This window comes from Anomaloglossus baeobatrachus, chromosome 1 (assembly GCF_048569485.1).
Source record: "Anomaloglossus baeobatrachus isolate aAnoBae1 chromosome 1, aAnoBae1.hap1, whole genome shotgun sequence".
Lineage (NCBI taxonomy): Eukaryota > Metazoa > Chordata > Amphibia > Anura > Aromobatidae > Anomaloglossus > Anomaloglossus baeobatrachus.
In genome coordinates, this window is record NC_134353.1 from 792,956,066 (window position 1) to 792,969,644 (window position 13,579).

The window sequence follows — 13,579 nt, forward strand, 5'->3', positions numbered from 1 at the left end:
GGACAAAACAAAGCCATTATGATTTTTTTCCACCGCCATACAGCTTCTTTCCTGTAGCTGAGAGGCTAAAGCAAAGCACATTAATGAGGATATCCCGGCCTTCCTGTTTTTAATTTTGTTTGTGAGATTTGGAAAACCTCTAAAACTTTTATGCTGCAAAAAAAAAAGTTCAAATAGTGGAAATATGTAGATCCCAAATTCAGCTTTCTGTAGGTCATACACTGAGACCGGTATGGGTTGTATATCAATCCTCGCTGCCTAAAATTGTTTTTGTAATTTCAGGTGACTTATCGGGGTAAGTTTTCACGTGCATTTAATGGAGTAATACTATGTAAAAATGAGAATTACTTATTTTTATTTTTTTTAATTCAAAATAACATCTTGAATTAATTAATCCCTTCAAAATGCCGTCCATTAGATGATATGCACTTGTCCCAACAGTTTTTCCACTGTTGTAAGTATTTTTTATATTCTTCTGAAGTAATGCTGCTAAGTGCCTCCAGACATTTTTTCTTAACATCTTCTATGTCCTGGAAACTCTTTTCCTTTAGGTTTTTCTTCATTCTTGGGAATAAGAAGAAGTTGCACGAGAAAGCGGGGTGAGAAACTATGGTCACACAGTTTTTTGTCAAAAACTGGTTGATTTTCAATGTTGTGTTGTGAAACTGGTTGATTTTCAATGTTGTGTTGTGTGGGCGGGCAGGCGCGTTGTCATGATGAAGAAGACAGTCCCCTGTTCGCCACATTTCAGCTTTTTTTTTCTCACTGCGTCACGCAATCGCTTCAGCACTTGTAGATTGTAATGTTGCTTCACTGTGGTGCTCTGAGAAACAAATTCAATGTGAAGGACTCCTTTCATCTTGAAAAACCAAACAATCATGGACTTTACATTTGATTTTACTTGCCGTCCTCTTTCTGGTCTCGGCAATGGAGCAGTTTTCCACTGGCTGGACTGCTGTTTTGTTTCAGGATCAAAGCCGTATCACCAACATTCATCCTGTGATGAGTTTCAATCCCTGACACACTCTCAGACAGTTCTCACTCTTGTTTTCTTTAACAGGAAACAGAAATTGATGTTGGTGAGTTGCTCCTTAAAGTTTGCCATAACAAAATAGCCAAGAGCATTGGGAAAGGCTTAAGAAAACAATCACCCTGTCCACTGCGATGGTATCTCATGAACACTACTTGGTCAACTGAGCAGGGAGAGTGTAGCACTGCCAATTAACTTGCCTACAGAAAAAAATTCAGTTTTTGTTTTGGGTTGGGGGGGTAATTACTTGTATTTCTGACTGTTATAACTTCCAAGCTGTAGTTATCAAAGGGAACATACAAAATATACACTAAAGGCCGCTTTACACGCTGCGATATCGGTACCGATATCGCCAGCATGGGTACCCGCCCCCATCTGTTGTGCGACACGGGGAAATCGCTGCCCGTGCCGCACAACATCGCCCAGACCCGTCACACTACTTACCTGTCCGGCGACGTCGCTGTGACCAGCGAACCGCATCCTTTCTAAGGGGGCGGTTCGTTCAGCGTCACAGCGACGTCACAGCTGGGTCACTGAACCGCCGCCCAATAGAAGCGGAGGGGCGGAGATGAGCGGAACGTAACATCCCGCCCACCTCCTTCCTTCCGCATAGCGGCCAGGAGGCAGGTAAGGAGAGCTTCCTCGTTCCTGCGGTGTCACACAGAGCGATGTGTGCTGCCGCAGGAACAAGGAACAACTTCGTTACTACTGCAGTAACGATTTTTGAGAATGGACCCCCATGTCACATATAAGCGATTTTGCACGTTTTTCCGACGATGCAAAATCGCTCATAGGTGTCACACGCAACGTCATCGCTAATGCGGCCAGATGTGCGTCACCAATTCTGTGACCCCAACGAGTTCGCATTAGCGATGTCGTAGCGTGTAAAGCCCCCTTTAGGCCACCATCTGTAACATAAATGGTAACGTAGTTTAGCAACTTGCCAAAATAAGGACCCAACCACCTCTCCATATCCAAAAATACCTTTTAATATCCCCTGATATGGCACAGTCCATTTCCAAGGGCGTTGCTGGTCTTGCTTGGTGCCTTCTCTCTCCCCCCACATCGCCATCCTCCGGCCTTGCTTCATGTGGATGACCTGTCCTACATCAGCCTCACAGCACCCCTAATCTCGCTTCTGCACAGGCAAACTTCACTATGCTCTACTGACGGAGGTGTGTGGATGCTGCAAGGCAGGAAGACGGTGACAGCGGGTGATAGAGGCGGCGAAGGTTTCCCTTAATGGTTTCCCCATGTAGGCATTCATAGCTCTGTGTCAGTTCTTCCTATAATCAGTTCCAGAATTTTGAAAACTTAACTGATATGATGCCTCTGATATGCACCACATATAGAAGAGAGGACATCTTGCTCCCCTACCTCTCTGTGGTACACCCTCAAACTTTATTAGTGAATCGAGAGTGAGCAATCAGTGCTGGTAGCTGAGGAGAGAAGAGATGTGTTACAAGTGGAGAAAGCAACACTTTTCTGTAATAGGATATATTAAAAGGTTTCCAATCATTATGGCCCCAGTTCATCAACTCTATTACATCAGAAAACTGACATGACAAGCTTTAAAAAGTTGCTATATTTTTGTGCAACGTGAGGCTTTTTATGCCATTTTCGCCCAACACTGACAAAGTAGGCAGAGCTGGGGAAGGAGTGAGTTGGGATGGATAGGGCATGATGAGTGGCAGCTATCCTTTATGTCACACAACTTACTCCAATTGCTGACTTTGCACCTCATCTGATTCATTAAAGGGAATCTGTCAGCAAGTTTTTGCCACGTAATACGAGGACAGTATGCTGTAGGGGTGAAAACACTGAATTCGGAGATGTGTTACGTATTAAATATGTGCTGTTGTTCGTGTACAATGAAGGTTTTATCACCAGGTGATTATCACTGCCTGGACTACAGGGTTCATGAGCATTTGTCAGACCACATGCCCTCCTTTAATAAGAATCTCACTGTCAATAGACAATGTACAGAGAGAACTGTGGTATGGGCGTGGTTAGCCATGTGAGCTCTATACATCTAAGAACTCTGATTGTGTCACAACTGCTGCACCCAGTACACTAAGTGATACATCGTTAAAACCAGGGTCTTTTTTCCTACCTTATGCTGGTCTCAGACGGGGTAGAAAAAAACCCTGGTGACAGATTCCCTTTAGGAGGCATGCGTGAAACAACAGTTAAACTTTATTACCCTGAGGGCTCGTGTACAGAATAGAGCTATGGTAATGGAGACAAATTTGGAGACTTTATAGATCCATTTCATGAACCTGTAGACGTTTTGCTGTTTTTGAGGTATTGCCATGAGTGAAGAATACCACTTGATGGAACATATGGTATGGTGTTTTCCATATAGCACTACACTAAAAAAATATTCTTCCTTAGCAGCAATATTACTATATAGGAACAGTTCTGTATTATGTACCTTTATGAATCAGACATGACAGATACAGACAGTACAAGAGGTACAGTATGGCCCCACACACTTCAGGTTATTTTCTTGAGCCATGACTCCCAGACCATTGCATAAAGTGATGTCCAGTAGATATAGAAGTGGGCGTCTAGAACAGATAAAAGTTTCAGAAGCTAATGAGTAACTTTATCATTAAAATCCACACTGTTGCTCTCTCTGAGACTAAATTCTAACTTTCTTGAAAAGTTGTGGAAAAGGTGCTAACAATGTTCAGAACTAAGCACGTTATACAGTAAGATCCAACTTGCTGACATAGCTGGGATATTTCACAATCTTTTTACACCTCTTATGTCGCGAGTTCTCTGTACTCCTTGAGGATCATTACACATGTCTGGAAATATTTCTTGCATTGCAATGATCTGATGTGCTTGTTTTTATCCATGTCAAACACACCTGAAAATAGACCTCAAAGCTTACGACTTACGTAACGCAAGCAACGCTCCTGCCTCCATCCTGCCGGCATGACAAAGTCAAATCAAGACGCGGCTGTCAGCTGCTCCTGATCTTATTCCTTTAGGTCATGATTGAATGAATAGACAATGCAGCGTACAGGTATTTTCAGGATCCCTTAAAAGATGGGATATAATATGTGGCACACTTCATTTGTATCAGTCCCTTAACACATTTAGAGGCTTGATGTCTGCAGTCTGAGGATTATGGGATGTGACAACGGCTGGGAAACTATGAGCTGACTATTAGATGCCCGACGGCAGAACTACATAGAAAACACAGTAATACATACTCACTGAACAAATTATAAAAAACACCTAATGATATCTTCTCCAAATGCATCTTTCCTGTCCTTCTTGATGCATAACCTTTAGGACCACAAGCTGATGATTTTCAATCTCCCCATTGTAGACTCTATATACTGAAGAGCTTGAAGAATCAAACTTCACGTGCTTTCTGTTCTGGAGTCAGGAGACACACAACAGCCTGGATCTGGTAATCCATTGCCGGCTGCTATTACATACAGTTGTTGTATATCAAATCCCCTAATTGCACATTGACGAAAAAGACAAGTATTGATCCAATGACAATACTGGAAACTGCATGCCAATCAGCAGTACACACATGGGTTCCTTTATGGGTTCAGTTGGAGCTGATCTCTGCTATAGTTGCTCAGCAGCCACCACTTTGTATTACTTCAGCTTCCATTGACTGCAGCGGTATAAATCTTATCTTATAAGATCACACTAGTAGTATCTTTAGGATGATAACATTTTATTGTGCATCTGTAGGGCTGTGTGCAGAGAAATCAAAACCTTTGACAGAAGTAAGTAGTTACAACTTCTTTGAAGAAAACTGTAGACTTCTACTTAATCATTCCCAAAATACAAGTTATCCCCTATCTATAGGATTGAAGACAACTTGTTCATCGTTGGAGCTCTGCAGAACCCCATCATCAATGGAGCGAAGGTGCACAAGCTCGGCCTCCACTCCATTCTTTACAGCATTTGCCTATTTCTTGCAGTCCCAAAGATAATGAATGGTGGCTGAAGTTGATAATTTGCACCTTAGCTCTATTGAAAACATTGTGCAGAGCTCCGTTCTGGGGATCATTTAGGGTCCCAGCTGTTAAATTTCTGATTGCTGGTCAGTCTAAAGGTACCGTCACACATAACGAGATCGCTAGCAAGATCGCAGCTGAGTCACGGTTTCTGTGACGCAGTAGCGATCCCGTTAGCCATCTCGTTATGTGTGACACCTACCAGCGATCAGGCCCCTGCTGTGAGATCGCTAGTTGTTGTAGAATGATCCAGGCCATTTTCTTCAAAGGCGATGTCCTGCTGGGCAGGACACATCGCTGTGTTTGACACTGTGTGACAGGGTCACAGTGACTGCTGAGATCGTTATACAGGTCGCTACTGTGACCTGTATTGTTCCTGCATCGCTGGTAAGATCTGACTGTGTGACATCTCACCTGCGACCTCCCAGCAACTTACCTGCTATCCCTATTAGGTCGCATCGTTTTCGGGATCGCTGGTAAGTCGGTGTGTGTGACTGGGCCTTAACACTTCGCTTTGGACAAGAGATCACTTCTTAAGATGAAGCCTAGACAGCAACCACTACATTCTGCTGAACATATTGATTATAATGTGAACTCTGTTGGTGTTAATGGAGGGCAGTTAGCTTAAAATAATGTATAAAACAGGCATTGCTGGTCATGGTGATGCTAATAATGGGGCGGTGCTATTTGTCATTAGATGTATAGTGGCATTATTAATTTGTACAGGATTATGTACAAGTAAAGTTGGAGTTTATTTGGTGGAATATTTTCTAAATGCACTGAATGATAAGATGATTCTCTTACGAATTATGGTGTTTGTATCCATTTGCATGAGGGTTTATTATATATGAATCATCTGCGAATCTATCCTCCTCAACAGAAATCCTGCGTACGGCCAATACGGTATATTTATAACGCTGGATATTTTATCTCAGGCAGCACATTCATCTTCAATACATCCAACGCTCAATGCACAATATATCAGTAGGTGATCATCACTATAACTGCTCTAAATGATGTCAGTAAGTAGATAGCGTATAACATGAAGAATCTGAGTTGGATAGATTCACGTCATGAATATATTTACTTTATCACTGAATAGTATATCCCCTTTTTTATTATACCATTGCTCTAAAAATATTCAATTTATCACTTAAATCAATTGGAAAACTTCTAAGTTTGTCAAAAACCCCTTCATATTGACCTGTGAAGCAATCGTTCCAGCTCATTACAATCTTCCTGAAGTAAAAAGGCTTGGCATAAATTGACAATGTAATTCTAAAATTAGAGTTCTCAGTGTTTGCAACCTTGTGAAGGAACATGCATATTAAGTGCTGGCAGGGTGCTGCCGGCATACAAAGCTCTCAGCACATTAAAATAGAAGCTTACATTTCACTTCCCAATACCATTCCTAGTAGATAAGCAAATTGATCTGCAGGACACTGGTCCATAAGCTACGTCACTACTCTGTGGTTGGTAGACATGCCTCTATCCACCAAGCAACGGCCGAAAGTGGGATTCTTCGTCCTGCGACCGGCAGATATGTGACTGCAAGGCAGATTGCGCTTTGCTGTATAGAGCGACACTGCAAAGAAATGTATACTGCATGGTTCCATATGGTGAAGGTATGCCTCACTGTGCACATTGTTGGGAGCACACCTCCTGAAGGGTGTACACCAGACAGTGGGCACAGACCTAGTGTAGACTGAACATCTGCAAACTATGGGGGTAATATACTACTGGAAATGTGCCAGGATTCTGAGACAATATTCTGGCTTAGGCTACTTTCACACATCCGGTTTGAGCTCTGCGGCTCAATCCGGCTGTGAAACCTATGCAACGGATGCAGCAAAAACACCGCATCCTTTGCATAAGTTTTTACATGCGGCCCGTCCGTTTTTTTCCGGTTGCAGCACGCTACTGAGCATGCGCAGTGGAAGAAACCGCATGCGGCGTCGGATGCGTTTTTTTCCGCATCGCGCCGCATCCGGCGGCCATAGGCATGCATTGAAAAATGTGGCGCAGCGGCCGGATGCGGCGCGATGCGTTTTTTTTTTGCCGGAGCAAAAAACGTTGCAGGCAACGTTCCATCCGGCCGTGGCATCGGCTAAATCTGCCGCATGCGGCAAAAAACGGACCGAACGCAAGCCCATGCGGCACAATACGGCACTAATGTAAGTCTATGCAAAAAAAACCGCAACCGGTGGCAAAAAAAAGGTTGCGGTTTTTCTGCAGAGCGCCGTATTGTGCCGCAGAGCAAAAACCGGATGTGTGAAAGTAGCCTTACATGGCATGTGCCACATTTATTAAGGGTTTTGGTCACTTTTTGCATGTGAACAGATTTGTTGAAAAAACTTTTTAAAAAAGCTAGTCTTTGTAAAATATTCTATTTTATTTGTCTGAAAGGGGTTGTCCGGCCGCAAGATATTGATGACTTACACTAAGAATAGTTAGGTGGCACCCCCACCAATCAGCTGTCATCGGCTCTGGTGGTGGCCAGATGTAGACATATTGGATGGAGCCAGTGGCGTAGCAACTGCTTTTGCCGCCCGGGGTGGTCGTCAAATTTGCCGCCCCCCTCCATTAGCGAGGGGTGAGGGGGAAGCAGGGAGGGGGGAAGGTGATATTGGGTATAGCTACCTCACAGGATGGATCTAGACAGTAGGATCACAGCAGACGCAGGAGGGTGAGAGGTGGGAGAGAGTGGGCAGCACAGCAGATCAGGGAGGGGGCAGCGGCTCATGGGGAGAGCGGTGGTGGTTGAAGGGGGGCAGTGGCTGATGGGGAGAGCGGTGTCGGAAAGCGCCCCCCCTTTGCTATGCCACTGGATGGAGCTGTACTGTGTAGCACCATTCATTGTGTGTTTAGAATATGGACCAATATAACCAGACTGGCTATGGGTCTCCTTAACTCAACAGCCTCATATAAGATGAGTAATCAAGTTCAGGTCAGTAGACCCACAGCCAGTCTATACATCACGGTCCATACTTCAATGTTGGATTTATGAAGGCACCCTACAGCTACATAGAATTAGTAAATTTAACCGAAACGTTCACTTTTCCAACTTCTTCTACCTATCTTATTTAACCATCTCAGTGTCCTCCCTCAATTCTGGGCAGTAAACCACACACTATTTAAATAAGACCAAATCATTCTCTGCTTTCTGGTCGTGTATATTTGCAGTACCATTGGGACATATAAGTTTAACAGTGGGTAAATATAAGTGCATAGCATTTCGGGTCTTTGGAAAGCTAACTGACAATGTCTGCCATCGACAGTGGTCACCTGTTAGACTTAGAAAACCTACAGATAGCGAAGCAATAAAGAAAGCTTCAAGGAAAAAAAAATAACAGACTTCAGTTAATTTTTACAATGGGGTAATGTTCTTTATTTCTCCTCTTCAGAAGTGGAGCAGTAGAACTTGCCAGAGGGTGTACAGTATAAAATATGTCTTGTTCTCGGTTATTAATGACTCAAGTAAGGAAATGGGTTTGTCATTTGTACAGAATCCAGGAGCAGCGGCAGCAGTGCCAGCTCGATGCAGTAATCCAGTTCCCGATGGAGCAGGATGTTCAATAGTGGATCCAGCAATGCTATGAATTCATTTGGTGACAGCTCCCACTATGACAGTACCTTACACAACTCTCTCACCCCCTCGCACTCACCCAGCCTCTCTGTCTGTGAGAAAGCCATATTGACGACTGGAGGTAAAAGGAGGAACATGTCACTTTCCACAAAACCCCTCTGTTCTTCCAGTTCAGTTAAGGTTAAGCAATGGCTTTTCCATTCCCAAACATGCACGTGAAGTGCATACTCAATTATTTATCAAACTTAACCCAGCTCGACTAGTTGAACACTTCTTCCCATCTGCTCCTTCGCAGTTATGCTTTTCTTTAAAGTGATATATCTATTAAATGTGGTTGAGCACATATCACAGCCCAGGGAATATTAATACACAATAAACGTCAGGCTGTAATTTCACCAAAATCAATTGGAAGGTTAAAATGTGTGTGGTTTCCTAGCTCATAATCACTGCGTTATGGCTCCTTACACAGCCTAATGGAGCGCTTTCCTAGAGATATAGGATAGTGATGATAGCAAAAATTGTCTCACTTCAATAAGCCAGGAATATGTATTAACTTTCATAGAAATGACAGAGCGGTCATCTGCATAGATCTGCGGTCATCTGCATAGATCTGACATTCCTCTTTCGTGTGCAAAATTACATTAAGTTAGCGAAATGAAAGTGGATGCAAGGGGACTGGGTAAATAACTGCCCTCGATTTAGTCCATTAGCTATTGGATACATTGACAAATGGCTGAGCCGTACGTTCTTTCACCAGGGTGTGTTCTCTTCTAGTGCATGTCATGGCAGTATACCAAAAGTAAACAGCTCCGCAAAACTGATGAATGGCGCTACAGGCAGCAATCCGATATTAACCAGCGGACTGGAAGACACTGAGTGACGGAGCTTTTATCAGCTGAGAAATTCAATGGAAAATTACACCTCCAACTGGATCCTTAACCAGAAGAGAAATCTTATAATAAAGCCTTACCTATCTTTATAATATAAATTCTGCGTTTTAAAAATGATGATTTGACAGTAAAAAAGAAGAAATCTCACAATGAGAAATCTCCTATTGCTTTCCAATCTGTTATGTTATTTTTCTCCTTGGTAACAGATACCATGTGTAGTCTACTAACAGGGTCATACTTGTAACGCACGCTGTTAATGAGGCAGTGAGCTGTAGTGGAGCCACTGGACCACAGAGGGGACCCAGGCTTAGGGTACTTTCACACTTGCGTTGTGCGGCATCCGTTGCAATCCACCGCCTTGAGGAATTACGGTAACCGTTGTAGGAAGCCGTTTATTCCTCATAGGCTTCTATTAAGGGCAGATTGCAACGGATTGTCTTGCGTTGCATCCGCCCCGCGACGCATCAGTTGTTTTGTCGGTGACCGGCAGTGACCGTCGGGCGGAAGGAACGCTGAATGTAATCCGATGTAATCCACACGAGGTCCCACGATGCTTTCAGCTCTGCTACATGAAGCTGACAGGAGCGGCCGTAGAACACTGCCGGTCTCTGTCTGCTCCACACAGCAACTGAAGTGAATTGTGCGGTCAGCGGGGACGTCACTGAGGTAGTGCCAGTGTGTACGGTGATGATGAGTGCTGTAGTGCCCGTGTGTGTGCGGTGATGATCAGTGCGGTAGTGCCTGCGTGTGTGCTGTGATGATGGGTGCGGTAGTGCCTGCGTGTGTGCGGTAATGAAGCGGGCGGTAGTGCCTGCATGTGTGCGTTGATGAGGGGGGCGGTAGTGTCGGGGTGTGTGCGGTGATGATGGGGGCAGTAGTGCCAGTGTGTGCGGTGATGATGGGGGTGGTAGTGCCAGTATGTGCAGTGATGATGGAGGCGGTAGTGCCGGTGTGTGCGGTGATGATGGGGGCTCTCTCTCGCTCTCTCTCGGCTAAAAAAAACTAACGCAACGTGTTATTTCACAGCAATCTGTTGCCTTTATTATTACACTATTCACAACGCATCCGTCACATGCGTCACACAACGCATTGTGACAGATGCCAAACGACGCAAGTGTGAAAGTACTCTTACCCAAATATGGAAGGGGCTTAACTAAGCAACTACCAGGTTGCACTCCCAGGTCAGTGTCTGGGACTGTGGCAGCTTAACAGGCTCAGGTACAGACAGGCAGAGTCTCTTGTGCTGACAGGCACAGATGGGATAGCTGGTACAGATGGGATAGCTGGTACAGACTGTACGGCAGATATGGATGGCACGGCAGATACCGACAGGTACGGATGGCACAGCAGATACTGACAGGTACGGATGGCACGCCAGACACTGACATGTATGGGAGTATGGGACACAGGTACAGTTGGCGGGCAGTGAACAAACGGGAGCTGAAAAGTAGCCAGCTACACGTGCATAGCTGACTGACCATGTTGCTCAGGCACATCCCCTAGTGGGAGGGTGGCTTTGGTTCCTTCTTTATGATTATGATTTAGGTACTTAATTGTTATGGCCATGAAGATACATAAGCTTCCAAAGGAGCTGTACATATTACAAAATTTTATTTATAGGGGTTGTCACACAAAGATGACATGTTTCAAATAGACAGATTATAAAACTATGCTGAGCTATGTAGGGCCAGAATAGTACAGACACAGCTTCACTCATCTAACCGCCAACACAACACAAATATATTCTGTACTTTGTGAATCCAGAGTATTTATGAGGAAAGGGTTTCCCCCTTAACCTGAAGGCTGGCTGATATGTAATATCATTCACAACAACTTATACTGATAAGGAGGAGGCCGGAGGAGGCCGGAAAGTCTGGACAAGTTCTACCCTACTGAATACACCAATATCTGGAGAATTTTCTGATCCCTCCAATTAGCAAGCTGTTTTGGCTAGTACAGGAGTAGTCCTGCCCCCATACTATGCTTCCCTTAGGAACATACAGCCTGATGACAAGCAGTCACATTCTTGAACACTCAAAATCTGTTTGCTTTTTTTGTCGGGAGCAAGCTTCGGAGGTAGGAATGTAGCATTATACACTGGTCATTTATATGAAAGTCTGTATTCAAAAAGCCTCTTAAGAGAGGAAGAGGACTTCAACTCTATGGCCATCGTTCCGCTCACGAGTCTTGGAACATGACTTATGCTAAAAGGCCAAACCTGGAACTCTGTTTGCAGACACGGTTTTGGGGTGTTTGCCCCTCCTCAGTGCAAAGTAGGAGATTTAATATGGCTGGGTGAGAGACTCCTGACAGGGAGAATAAAATAATGTCTGAACATGTAAAGTAGGAACAGATCAGTTTAGCCAGAGTGGGATTCCCATAACAAACTGTTTTATGATCGGTTTCATAGAGGAGTTCTAAATAAGGGACCCCCTTAATGATGTCCATATTGACTAACAAGAAAATAGTTTTCAAGCGGTCAAAAAAATCTATGGACTAAAGGTGTTAGAAATGTGCTGCTGCACACGTACCTCAGCCATCATGTGGTGTAAGGAAGAGAAACATGGCTAACGTGTACTGAACGGAGTTAGCTCAGTCTAGGCCTAGTCCCTGGCTATGGAGTTTGTGAAATGGCAGGGATCTTTCAACCTTCAAAATATTAGCAGAAGGAAACAGCCAAATGGTAATTCTGTATTATAGTAATATGTGTAATGGGAATCTGGTAGACCTGTAATTGGAGGTCCACACCTCAAAGTCTTCCTTTTTTCGGATATTCAAATGTGGAGACTTGGATCAGCATGAGTCCCTTTCATTATGTACACAAGTGCCGAGATTAGATACAACTGCGAGCTGTGGGGATCTTCAAATTGGTGAGATATATATAAATACGAGGTATTTGGACGGCATTACTATTTTAAAAACAAAAATGTAAAATCAATTGCGTGTGCATACGGAGATCCCTGCTTCTGACTATATATTCCTGTGTGCTGTCAGCATATGCTATTGCTGTCCCGTTGAAATCTTGCAATCCTGACACCTGAGTGAGTAATTATGTGGAATAATTTCATAACAGGCACCATTGTCATAAGCGGACCCAACAATAATGCGATAAAGAAAATGTTATGAAATGCTAATGTTATAACGTTCTTTCAACGGGTGGAAAAATGACATTCATGCCTTAATGAAATGTGACAATTCAAGTAATTAATGGTCTAGCAGCAAAAAGCGATGAAATTACATCATTGTTCCTCGAACATAACAAGGCAGACAGTAATCCCCGGCTACAACTCTGCGGAGCGCCATACCTTCACTAAATAACACTAAACCAGGCTCATTTGAATAATTTATAGTGCCACTTGGAGGCACGTCAGCCCGGCCGCGGTATACAGGTAACTCCGACGGAGACAATATCCAGCTCCAAGCTGAAAATTACAGCAAATTACTGATGGCAATCTGAACAGGAGCCACAGGTGGCTGCCATATTTAAAGTGGTAATAAAAAGAAGCCATGATGAAGCTGTATAATCACACACGACTATTCATATAATCAGTTTATATCGCCTACCATTCTGAGCGCTCAATGAGACCGCTGGTCATTGGGATGCTAGAAAGTCATCTGTATACATGCAGAAGAGACCACTGCATTGTAAAAGCTGGAGTGACAGAACTGTGGAGGCACATCATATATTGTAAGAAATAATAACATTTCATTATCAAATAGAATACAATAACAAGAGAAACGACATAAAAAGCTAATAAAAAACACAATGAGGCCTCAATCCATAGCAATGATGTATTAGAGGTAGAGCTGGGCGGACTCGCAAAAACCCTGCTCACTTTAAAAAAAAAAACAACCCAGATCCACTCCGGAATCCGGCCCTCATTTAAGTCTATGGGGAGATTAAAAATGGTGGTGGAAAGGATAGCGGAATGGGAGCGCACGCGCGGTGCACTTACCAAGCCTCCGGCATGGCTATACTCTGCACCCGGGCCTCGCATTCACTTTCTGGGCCTCTAATCACAGTCAGAGGTGCAGTCAGACACGCCCCCACCCTGAGTGTCAGCTGACTGCATCCAATTAC

At 43.9% G+C, this 13,579-nt stretch overlaps 2 protein-coding genes across 2 annotated transcripts in view; one reads left to right on the forward strand and one right to left on the reverse strand.

The window, feature by feature from the left end:
* The window catches only part of COMMD10 (COMM domain containing 10), a 430,106-nt gene that overhangs the window by 158,284 nt on the left and 258,243 nt on the right, over positions 1 to 13,579 (reverse strand). The gene's annotated exons all lie outside the window — the stretch shown is intronic.
* Positions 1 to 13,579, forward strand: part of LOC142303475 (uncharacterized) — a 198,715-nt gene that overhangs the window by 70,515 nt on the left and 114,621 nt on the right. Inside the window, exon 3 of the mRNA XM_075344854.1 lies at positions 482 to 599. Within this exon, the coding sequence (XP_075200969.1) occupies positions 482 to 599 (118 nt within the window). The remainder of the gene's footprint in view (positions 1 to 481; positions 600 to 13,579) is intronic.